This window comes from Equus przewalskii, chromosome 18, assembly GCF_037783145.1.
Source record: "Equus przewalskii isolate Varuska chromosome 18, EquPr2, whole genome shotgun sequence".
NCBI classification, from domain to species: domain Eukaryota; kingdom Metazoa; phylum Chordata; class Mammalia; order Perissodactyla; family Equidae; genus Equus; species Equus przewalskii.
In genome coordinates, this window is record NC_091848.1 from 45,889,537 (window position 1) to 45,902,152 (window position 12,616).

Consider the following 12,616-nt stretch of genomic DNA (forward strand, 5'->3'; position numbering starts at 1 on the left):
TATAGATGGAGGTCTCTGAGGAGACGTGAGGTGGGATAAGCTGCAGAAAGAGGACAGGAAGAAGAGCTGAATGGGAATTACATTAACTGCAGCTGTTTCAGATCTGATGGCTTCTAATTTCTCTGTGAAGGATCTGGCAGGATCATCTGTTGAGAATGAAGAAAGAAGAGTGGAGTTGAAGACTGAGGCAAGTGGAGAGGTTTGAAACAGCCACTGAGGAGGGCAGGAGAACGATGATTAGGGAAATTTAAAAGGATTGCTACACAGTAGTGAGATACCAACTTGCACTGATCGTTTTATTTCCTTAGCAGCCTGTGTGCAGACTTGGAAAGAGGAGATAGCTGGACTGATTCACAGTTGAGATTTTGCCAGGTGGGTGTGACAGAAGACAAAGGAACAGAAAAATTTAGCATACTGGCAAACGTTCATAAAAGTGATAGACTATGAAGTTTAAGTTGAATAATGAAGGATATGGACACAGAAGGTGCTGACTAATAAGAGTCAAAGGACAGAAGATCTCATGCGAGAGTAATAGAACAACTCGGAGAGCAGGTCTGAAGGGTAAGGGGTTGAAGGGTAAATGGGATGATACGGGTTGGTGATCAGAGGTTGAAGGAGTTACTCTATCATCGCTTCAGTCTCTTCTGTGAATTAAATGACGAAGTTACTTGTTGAAAGTAAAGCAGGATACGGTGAAGCCTGACATTTAAAGAGAAAGGCGGTTTTTTTTTTCCTTATAGATTGGCACCTGAGCTAACAACTGTTGGCAATCTTCTCTTTTTTTTTCTGCTTTATCTCCCCAAACCACCCCCGTACATAGTTGTATATCTTAGTTGCAGGTCCTTCTAGTTGTGGCATGTGGGACGCTGCCTCAAAGTGGCCTGACAAGCAGTGCCATGTCCATGCCCAGGATCCAAACCGGGGAAACCCTGAGCTGCCTCAGCGGAGCGTGCAAACTTAACCACTTGGCTACGGGGCTGGCCCCGAGAAAGGTGGTTTTTAAGATGAAGAAAATGGCAAAGAGCAGACTACAAATTAAGAAAGATTGCTGGCTTTCTTATCAGCATAGAGAGCCCAGCTGATTTTAGAAATCATCAACTTATAGTAAGACCAGTCTACTAATCCTAGGATAATTTAAGAAAGATAGTTAAATTGTTTTGTCAGAGCTTTTCTTCTGGAAATTTTATTTTTTCAGAAAGTTTTAGAAATAATGTTTTCCTTTTGTAATTGTGAAAAAAAGAAGTCTTCCATGGTTTGACTCTATAACAAGAATTGGCAATACATAAACAAATTTAACTAATTCACTATTATTTCTCTAGGTAAAATTTATTGTAGGATTAGCACATAAAACCTTTATCTATGAAGAAGTGAAACAATAAGCACATATAATAACTCTGAGGGAAAACCATGGGACACAGCTCAAACTCACGGAAAAAGGGCATCGAGGACTCTCTGCCCAGTCAACAGAGGATGATTAGCTGGCAGCTTCTCGGTGACAGGCCGAACTTGACGTACAGGCCATACTTGGACCATGCTAAACTTCTCTTTTACACCTTCAAATTCAAGCTCCAAGACAACATCCTATAAAAACACAGCAGGATTTGAAGTACAGTCAAATTTATGAACATTTCTTCCTCTAAATCAAAGTAACCAAGATTCCTCTTGGGGGTAGAGAGGTAGTGCGTGCAAGTAGGGAGAGAGATTTATACTTTTTATTGTAAACCTTTATATACAGTTCTAAAGTTTTTAACGAGGTGCATTTATTACTGTTTTAATGATAAAAAATTCAGGAGTTTTTGAGAGAGAGGTACCTCAAGTAATAGAGAAATGGTTAAATTACACAGATATGCATAGGGAGGAATCTTGAAGGATACAGAAGCTACTCCTGGGACTGGGGGAGGGAAGAAATGAAAGTTTGTATCATTTACTTTCCCTTCTTTGTTTTGCTTACTTTATTATTATGTTTTTCTGCTGCTTTAATGAAAAATACTTAGCTATTAAGACCCCTAAAATATTTAATAAAGTGAAATATTTTTAAATATTTACAAAAGCAAAAGGATAGTGAGTAATTCTCTAACACGTATGAATAGTGAAATGGTTTCAACTATTCACAATCCCAAAGTCCACAGACCTATAGAAATCTGTAATTTTTGTTGATACATGAATCTGAATTGTCTACTTCAGAGAGGTTCTTCCATGTACAAGTGAGTGAGTCTTTAAGCTAGGGAGGAGAGCTAGCTGACTGCCCAGAATGCTAATCTTAACTCTTGTTCCTTACGTGTTATAGAGCACAGATTTATTCTTGTGAAATTATTAGAAAACTGTTATCTTTTATCACATTTTATTGGGAAAAAATTATATGTTACAATGCTCTCCTCCATAAAGTTATCTTCACACCCACAAAGACTATTATGGGTCTACTATATTTGATATGATATTATTATCAGTAACATTATGTTTTAAATGGCTCACCCAAAGTTAAGAATCCATATAATCTATCATATAATTAATTATGTGAGTATAGATTGACAATTAAAATCAAAGAGTATTCTATGCCTAAAGAATCAGGGCTTTAAATAATGTAGCGTAAGTTAAGAAGGTAGGAAAATATTATACTAGATATCTCTCTCAAAAAAGAAAAGTACGTTCTGCTTTTTGTATTCCCAAGCGCAAGTTTAAAAAGAAACTTAAGTAATTATAGAAGTTACTTAACACCTACATATTAAATATCAATTCTATAACTATGGCACTAAAACTGGGCAACTATCCTATATAAGTAGAGTCACTCTGTGAGATAAAAGTTCCTATGATACTTACAGAGGTATCATAATTTCCAGGTGGAGCAATGTAAGTTACAGTTCCTCTGTTTCGTGGGGGTAACATGATTTTGTGTTTGATGAGTGAGTTTTCATTGACAATTCCATAAATATCTCCACCAGTGATATGACTGCCAACCTAGAGAACAAATGTATTTGCTGTTTAATGTTCAAATAAACATCAAGTAGACTCATCCTTGCTGCTATTATTTAAATCATTTGCCTCACTTATCAATGAAATATATTAGTTCCATAATCCTTGTAGTGTATTCAAGGAAAAATTTAAATTATGCTTCTGTGGTCTATTTTTATCTGGACTAAGAGTACAAAATAGTTCACTAAACATCCATTTCACATTCTTTCACCAATTTCAGAAATCTTGGTTACAAAGACATACCCGCAGGTTTTTGCAAGGTGTGAAATCCCATTTGACATCTCTGCTGAGAGCAGACACATTTACTCCTCTGGGAATGTAGATACTTTGGGTCTGACTGCTGATATCCGACAAAGGTCTTTGAATACCATCAAAAATGGCTCCCATAATGCCAGGACCAAGCTCTACCGAGAGGGGTTTACCAGTGCGGAGAACAGGATCCCCAACACACACGCCAGCTAGAAACAATTGTTGAGGAAAACTTACTATCAAAGTTTAGAGCTACTATAAGAAGAAAATACCACAGTTTAACAGGGAAATGATACTTAAGGAGCTAAAACAGAGATTCTCAAACTTTCTCAGTTCACAGCATCCTTCGTGTTTCAGTAACTTTTTCACAGTGATCTATGACAAAAGATATATCTAATAATTCCATTTATTAAATGGCTATGTCCAAACAACTTACTAAACATGTATGTCCTAACAACTGAGTAGCACTTTGAAAGAAAAAAATTTTTTTTTTTTTTTTTTAAAGATTTTATTTTTTTCCTTTTTCTCCCCAAAGCCCCTCTGGTACATAGTTGTATATTCTTCGTTGTGGGTCCTTCTAGTTGTGGCATGTGGGACGCTGCCTCAGCGTGGTTTGATGAGCAGTGCCATGTCCGCGCCTAGGATTCGAACCAAAGAAACACTGGGCCGCCTGCAGTGGAGCGCGCGAACTTAACCACTCGGCCACGGGGCCAGCCCCGAAAGAAAAAAAATATTTTAATTTCATTTTTAAATAACCTCAATTCTTACAAATGGGAAGTATGTGCCTATTGGGCACTGCACAATTTTCAAACCTTGGAATCAGACTGAATACCTGTTCCACATTCATTTTCATATGATACTTGCTATTTAGCTTAGCAACTGACAAAATTCAGCTTTGCAAAGATATGACATCATCGACAAAAATATAGTGCAGCCGAATAATGAAACTGTTTATTATCTTAAGCTACTAGTTCACGTGGTGTCTGCAAGGTGTCTAATATTCTCATGTGAACCTCAACAATTCAAAATATCCTGGGGTACCTAATGAGTTTGCTGCAGCTGCTCAGAATGCCTTGGTTCACAGTTTGGGAACAAGATAAAAACAGAAGCAAAACCCTCTCCTTAATACATTGTTTTAACTATACCGCTGAGGAACAGCAGTCTCCCTAAAAGGATATTAGTACCTGGACAAAACTTAAAATCTTAAGAATTAAGAAGTGGTTTTGAAAAGAAAAAGAATAAAACTTGCAAATAAGCACACTGAATCTGCCTTGATCTCACATACTTGTTGATAGGCGTAAAATCAGTACAACTTTTATTGATAGCAATACCTATCAGAATTTAAAATGCACAAACCTTGACCCAAGAATCCAACATCTATGAATTCATACTATAGTTATACTGTAACACTGTTTGTAAAAACAAAAGACTGGAAACAACCAAAATTTCTATCAAGAGACTGATTAATAAATGATGGTATATTCATATGTTGGAATTCAATGTAGCTGTAAAAAAGAATAGGCGCTTCTATGAATTGCTCTAGAAAGATTTCCAAAATATATTTTCATTTCAATATTTGATATGAAATTTTTCAAACCTACAGCAAAGTTGAAACTGAACTCCCCTACGTCTACCAGTTAGACTCATTAACAGTTTACTGTATTTATCACGTATCTATCCACCTTCCACGATATATACATTTTTAAGTAAAAAAAGCAAGGTGCAGAACAGTGCATATATGTTATCTTTTGAGGAAAAAAGCGAAGAAAAATAAAAATACATACTTATATTGGTTCATATATGCAATTAACAAACTAGAAGGATATAGACTAAAAAGAACCAATAAAAATGGCTACGTGCATGCATATGTGTGTGTGTGAAGCTGGCCAGTACAAGGTGACATAGGTGGGGAGGGTTGTCACTGTACATATGTTCATTTGTTTATTTTAAATCTTCAAACCATGTAAAAGATTAAATAAAAGATAACGCTAACAGTAGAAAAAAAAATCCTTTTGATTTCTTAGCTACAAAGACTTCTAATTTCATTTACATTTTTTGGATGATTATGTTTTGAATTAGCACCCCAATACTCACAGAGAGAACAGGTACCTGCAAGCATGTATTTTACTACGGCAAAATGGTTCTACCAAACAAATCTTAATTAAATAGCCAAAGAATTAATGCTAATCTTGAGAATCAATCTAAGTAAAATACATAAATGAAGCAAAAAAAGAAAGCAGTTCCTCTTCACAAAGCTTAACCATTTATCTCTTTTTCATTTCAAATTTAAAATAATTACTATGTTAAAATCCAAAATTATGGTAACCAAAAAAATAATAAAGATTCCCTAGTGCTAAAGCTATAGTGTAACAAGACACCCAGTGTGATTTATTAGAATAAAGATAAAGTGGTGACTGACTTATTCATGGATTTACTATTTTAAAGAGAAATCATGATTGGAGAATTTTATCTAAACATATCAGTGCTGTTTTTCTGTTTATGCTTTCTTCTACAATATCTTCCCTCTGAAGAAGAATTCTTAATTAGTTCCCCCTAAAGTTGGTGAACTTTGTAAGAGTAAAACATATTTCACTAGAAATATTAAGAGCAATGAGAGTTTAGAAGACAAAACTAATTTCCTAAAATAAGAGCACCAATTCCTCGTACCTTTCTTCAATAAACTCCTGTATAAATCAGATTTCTTCACAACCCCAACATTTCAGGCTTCTGATACCATTGGTTGTTGCTGTTTCTACCTTTGCCATAAATCCTTAACTTCTGACTTGTAGACAGTGGCAAGAAATTGAACCAAAAAGGATACAAGTTTCTTCATACACCTGGATAGTAGCCATGTCACCCTCCAATCGGATGATCTCTCCAACCAGCTCGCTGTGGCCCACTCTCACCAGCTCATACATGGCTGCACCTGCCATGTCACAGGCTGTAACCACTGAAAAGAACCAACGAGTATTCTGATGACTTAAGACTCTGTGAGTAGTTACAGACAATTAAAATATCCAATAAATCCAATAATACACTTCTCTCATATATTCATAAGAAAAAACCCACCCACTGTGGAACACACGAAATTTCACAAAAAAGATGCATTTTTAGCCTATGACACAGAGGTAAACAAAATAAATTTGTTAGGTGAAAGCTTATTTATTTACATAACACACATGAAAACTATTTTGAAAAAGTTGGAAGTTCTATATGGCAAACTCTTACCTAGTGGCATTGAGACACGTTTTACTCAATCCAGGCTGCTATCATACATGGAGTGACAGGTTTTGGAATAAAAAACACTTTAAAACTAAAAGTGGAACAAGAGCTTTAGCTAGCGGCATGGCAGAACGCCACACAATTATCAGTTTGCTGTGCTGTCACTATTCCTTCAAGAAATAGTATCTAAAACAACATCTTTATCTTCTAACACTTTCTACCAGTGGCTCTTAAACTATTCTGGGACATGGACTGTTTTGATAAACTAATGACAGTTCTACCTAGAACAACTCATACATACATCTACAAACTATTTTCATAGCCCATAAGGATGTTTATAATTCTTCACCACCACTGGGTGAAGTCCTGATTAAGAATACCTATTTCTTAAAAATACTGAAGCAGAATTTGTACTTACTTTTTTGGACTACACTGTCCAGTAAGCAAAAATTACTTTTCCGGCAGGGATGGAAGGTTGCACATTTTCAGATACATGTAGGAATAAACCTATTTTTAATATTTAGCCTTCTGATACAGTTAATTAGACTACACATTAGGTAATATTCAAGTGGAAACTATTAAAATATTAATATTTGATTAACTTGTGTTAGAACAATGAAGATTTATTTCATATTTACCTGTACACCTAATACATAAGAATAATTAAGATGCACTGAAATGCCAGAGATAACTAAAATTTTAAATCATATTTCATAAACCAAAAAGTATGCCATTTCTCTATTATCTTGTTAAGTACTTAAGAATTATAAACAGGTTCCAGGAGCAATTTATTACAAGTCTCAGAAAAATATTTTTACTTAAACTATTTTGATGGTATTCTTTTGCCTTTCCCCTTATAAGTTCTTGCATGTAGCCTGTCTTTCCTAAAAACCTTTATGATCATCAAGGGGAAAATTATTTCTCTGAATGGCAAAAGCGACTGAAAACAGTGAAATGTATTTGCCAATGAGTTCAAGCTCAAACACAAATTCTAAGCGTAGAAGCTTCCTGGGGAGAAAAAAGAGGCACAGTGATTGATAGTCTTCATTTGCTTAAACACCAAAAAAGGGTCAACATTTCCACTGTGATTAGAACAAGAAAAAGACTAGAGCATGAGGTTTATAAGAAGACATAAGGAAAAATGAATTTGCGTGGCAGTAAGGATTACAAATCAATGAACAACTTTTACCTATGGAAACTGAATTACACTTTGCAGTGAGAGTGTGAAATAACAAAATGAATACTAGAAGGAGATTTATTAGTAAAAATGCAGGACCTCAAGTTTTGGCAGAATAAACATAAAGTTTAAAACTGCTTTCTATTATCATCATCATGTCATAAGACTTCTTTCCCACAGGTAGCTAGTTATGTGATATCTGAAATAAACATTCAGAAGGATTTATATTTGCAAAGAGTCAAGGTTGATATTGCTGAGAAATGCTCTGAAAATGATTATTAAAGTTCAAATATTAATGGATATTTATGAACGCCTATTATCTGCAAGGTATTATATACTAAGTGCTATAAACTTCATAGCCTTTTTACTCCAGATTTAAGAAAAACATTAAGACATTTAGGTGAAACTCTCAACACTGATTATACATTTACATAACAAACAGGATATCACAAATTAGTACCTCAATAATGATCAAATTTAGACAATGAGTGCTAGAGGACGCCTTATGATGGAAGTATTACTTCAGTCTTTTCACAGCTATGAAATCTTTAAGGACAGACAGAATTTATGTAGGTGAACAGAAACTTGCGTATTTCTACCTAAAATACCTTGAAAAGACATTAATTGAAGATAGGAATCTTTACTATTGAGATTATTGTGTATTACTTACCAGGTCCTGAGACCCCATGCACATAACCAAACGTGCTTTCTTTTTCTTCATCTAGTATTTTGGGTAGCTTGGAGAAATCCATCATGTTAATTTACCTATGGTAAGAAAAATTAAGTTATAATTACAAACACTAAAGCAAAAGAACCAATATAGGTAGTCAACGCTCATCTTTGGTGTACTCTTGAGTTATTACCACTTCTTTAAAGTAAAATATAAAATTCTTAAAATTTGATTGAAAGTACCTCATTCCTGGATGGTCTACAGTAATTGAAGTTCAGAATTACATATCCCTGCAAAGTATTCCAGAGGAAATACCAAGGAGTGTAACAGTGTGAAGTCTTTCCAATGGCTTCTCCAGCCCTACATCTTGCCCTCTCTCCCATTATCTCTCTAACCTCCTCTCAACTACTCTTTCCCGTATATACAATGAACTCTGCCAGGTCTCAAACACACACATACACTCTGCCTCAGGGCCTTTGTACATTCCACTCCCATTGCCCGGAGTACTCTTCTCCCAGATATCTGCTCCTATGCCTCCTTCAGGTCTTTACTCACTGTCACCTTCTCTGAGAGGCTTCTCTGCCCATCTATTTAAAATTGCAACATACCTCTCTCCTTCCCTGATTTTTTTTTTCACCATATAACAAATTACATCTTACATTTATAATTTTTTAAATGTATTATTTTCTTTAAATTTTTTCTGGGATCATTTTTCCTTTTTTTTTCTTTTTTAGCAGAACACAAAACAATTTAAGAAATTCAGTTCAGCTTCTTTACTTTATAGATGTGCAATCTGAAAAACCCAAAGAATAAACTATTCAAGACCAAATAGAAAATTGGTTGAGGATCCCAAAGTAGAAAGTTTACTGACTGCCGGTCTAACTCAATAATTACTGACACTTTAATAAGGGAGATAAAGATGTACATACAAATAGCTAAATAATGTCTGGAAAAACCCATAAGGTAAGGGTCACAGATCACTAACTAATAAAGTGCCAAATAATATATACAGACTTATTTACTAAAAGTTCAAAGATGAGAATGTTTAGGGAATTTATCTTAAAGGTCAGGCAGAATTAGCATAAACTAAGCAAAGGAGGACAGCAAAGAAGGACACCATTTAGGTGGGGAAATAACAAAAACAAGAGAATGAAAATTAAATGTCCAGAAATAGTTAATAGACCAGCCTAACTGGAATACAACATTTACAATAGGGCAACAGTGAGAAATAAGGATGGGAAGGTAGAGAAAGACTAATTTGTAGGTCTTGAAATGAATGCCAAGTGGACTTTATCCTACAAACAAAAGATTAAGGAAGAACTGTTATGAGAAGAACGATGCTTAATTAATCAAACAGATTAAAGAAGAAAAGGGAATGCAGGCATGATGAGAAGTTGAAAAGTTCTGGAATAGTTATGGCTTGAGCATCAGTGGAATTCAATTTATCAAATGTTTACGGAACTCCTACCAAGGAAAAAGCACCATGTTAAACTTAGGGAATAAGGATTATGAACAAAAGGAGCTTTCGCTGGCTTTAAACAACCGTACTGTACAGCAAAACGACTTAAGCGTTCAAAACGACAACACATTACAGGGAGAGGAGGAACTGATTTGGGAGTGGGAGAAGTACAAACCAATGTGGATGCAGTAGGGGGAACAGGTAGCTGGAAAGTAAATTTTGAGGCTGACTGAGTTGAGTCCAGATAGAATACAGTAAGAGAGGAAAATCAAACTCTGAGCATTGGGGATTAATTCAGGCAGGGTTGAGTAGTGTTTTTCAGTCTTTCTGGAGCCTGTGAGGGATCACTACAGAGCGATAGACGCCACAGAACACAAGTGTAATCCATTAACCAAGATATCAAAGAACTGGGGAGGGGAGTATAACAATGAAGTCCTTAACAATGGAGTTCTCGTTTGATACACTTTGTCCCATCAGAAGGGGCATGGTGGACAGGGCTCACAGGAAGAACTGAGTGATTAAAGAAACAGGCAAGAGTGAAAACAAAGATCAAAACCACATGGAGATACGGGAGACCTTACAAGTGAAAAGTATATGATGAAAGGGGCAAGAAAAGTACCAAGAACTTAAAGATGGTATTGATGATAAACCAGACATCATCAGCTTGATGATTTATTGATAAAGATGAAGGTAGGGCATAAGTAACTTGAAATAATGGAATTGAATTAGAAAAAAATAAACCAGCTACTACAGTCACAAATGCCACAATAAAGGAGACAAGAATTTTGGTTCCCTCAGTAGGAAAATTAAGTTGGAAGCAGGGCAGTTGAGGGAGGAAGTAAAGAAAAGGGGAAATTGGTTTACTAGGATTTTCCGACTTCCTAAAGATGCAGTAGAAGGGGCTGTTGGTAAGCAGGTATGGGACTGCAAAAGACTGGAATATAAAAAGACAGAACAGGGGCCGGCTCTGTTGCTGAGTGGTTAAGTTCTCTCCCTCTGCTGCGATGGCCCAGGGTTCGGATCCTGGGCGCGGACATGGCACCGCTCATCAGGCCATGTTGAGGCGGTGTCCCACATCCCACAACTAGAAGGACCTGCAACTAAGATATACAACTGTGTACAGGGTGGGTTTGAGGAGATAAAGCAGGGAAAAAAAAAAAAAAGATTGGCAACAGTTGTTAGCCCAGGTGCCAATCCTTAAAAAAAAAAAAGGAAGATTGGCAACAGTTGTTAGCCCAGGTGCCAATCTTTAATAAAAAAAGACGGAACAAGTTTTTCTAGAAACTACTTAGATAACAGGGAAAAAAAGTCTAAAGACAAACATTAATTTAGGAAATGAGTTGGGCAACATCTTCAAGGAAGTAGTGAATCAGCAAATGAGGTCAAATTTTAATCTTCAGGGGCTGGCCCTGTGGCTGAGTGGTTAAGTTCACACACTCCGCTTCTGCAGCCCAGGGTTTCACCGGTTTGGATCCTGGACGTGGACATGGCACGGCTAATCCGGCCATGCTGAGGCGGCGTCCCATATAGCACAACCAGAAGGACCTACAACTAGAATACACAACTATGTACTGGGGAGCTTTGGAGAGAAGAAGAAAAAAAAACAGCAACAGAAGATTGGCAACAGATGTTAGCTCAGGTGCCAATCTAACAACAACAACAAAAATTTAATCTTCAGAAAATCAAAGGTTTTTCAAAGTCAGAAGAGAACCTGGTAATCATACAGCCTAACTTCTTCCCCAAATACGGGTATTTCCCACATGGCATGCATGATACATGGTCATCTGCCTATTAAAGCAGAAATAGCATGAAATCTTGAGTCAGCAGACCTGGGACATCCTGGTTCTCCCAATGACAAGCTGCAGGAGATCTTGGACAAATCAAAATCTCTTACTATCTCCATTTGAAAAATAAGAATAATGCCACCCACCCTTGAGTTGTGTTTAAATTACAAACTTGTTAAAATGTTCTTGTGAAAGTTAAATGCTTAGAAAAATTTCACCACCACTATTTCAACAGGGATTCAATTTTGAAATATCCATTCTATGTTTAGAAATCTCTTAGAGAGTTGTCTTGTATCCAACCTAAATCTACTTCCTCATAACTTCTACCCTCTGGCCCTGTTTCTTCCAACTACTGTAGCCAGAGTAAGCATGTTCCTTCTCTAAGGAAATTCTCTTTAGTGCCTTCGACTGTCCCTCAAAGGATAATCTTTTTCAGAGCCTTCTCTTCGGAGGCTACCCTTTTCTGGCAGTATTTCAGGATGTCCATGTTCCTTTTAAAATAGAGCAAACAAAATAAAAAACAGTACTCTAAATGTTATATGAGTAAGTACTGAAGAGCACCACTTCATCTGTTCTGGTTCCTTCCTTTTACTGAGAGACAGAGACCAAGGCTTTGAGTCAGACAGACTGAGTTGGAATTTACACGTTGTGTTCTTGGGCAAATCAAATTCTTTCAACCTTTAGAGCCCGTCTCATCTGTAAAATCTAATGGGGGTGTTGCGAGGCACCTAACAGTAAGCCTAACAGAAAAGTAATAGTGATGACTACTAACTTCACTCTCTTAGTGCAAGCTAATATTGCTTAATTTCTAAAAAGTGCCTAATGTATTCTTATCTTCTTGCTACTTGAACCAAATCTAGTCACTGGCCTAGTTTTTTTCTTAGCTATTATGTATATTTTATCATAAATTAATTGTCTAAAACTAAATAGATTTTATTTTAAGCATTGATGATGTGCCAGGTGCTGTATTATGGGTTGAAAATATAATGGAGTAAGACAGTCTCTCCCTGGGCTGGTGGGATAAAAAGACAAACAGGTAGTTACAATACGGTGACATGAGTGCTCTCTAGGAGCAGTGCAGGCTG

The 12,616-nt window shown here is 36.3% G+C and overlaps 1 protein-coding gene across 2 annotated transcripts in view; it reads right to left on the reverse strand.

Annotated features, from left to right (window-relative positions):
- Positions 1-12,616, reverse strand: part of ATP6V1A (ATPase H+ transporting V1 subunit A) — a 56,093-nt gene that overhangs the window by 23,059 nt on the left and 20,418 nt on the right. For both annotated transcript variants that reach the window (XM_008523097.2, XM_008523089.2), the window contains exons 2-6: positions 8,289-8,383; positions 6,041-6,169; positions 3,214-3,428; positions 2,818-2,955; positions 1,430-1,581 (exon numbers count right to left, since the gene is read on the reverse strand). In XM_008523097.2, the coding sequence (XP_008521319.1) occupies positions 1,430-1,581; positions 2,818-2,955; positions 3,214-3,428; positions 6,041-6,169; positions 8,289-8,373 (719 nt within the window). In that variant the 5' untranslated portion in view covers positions 8,374-8,383. The remainder of the gene's footprint in view (positions 1-1,429; positions 1,582-2,817; positions 2,956-3,213; positions 3,429-6,040; positions 6,170-8,288; positions 8,384-12,616) is intronic.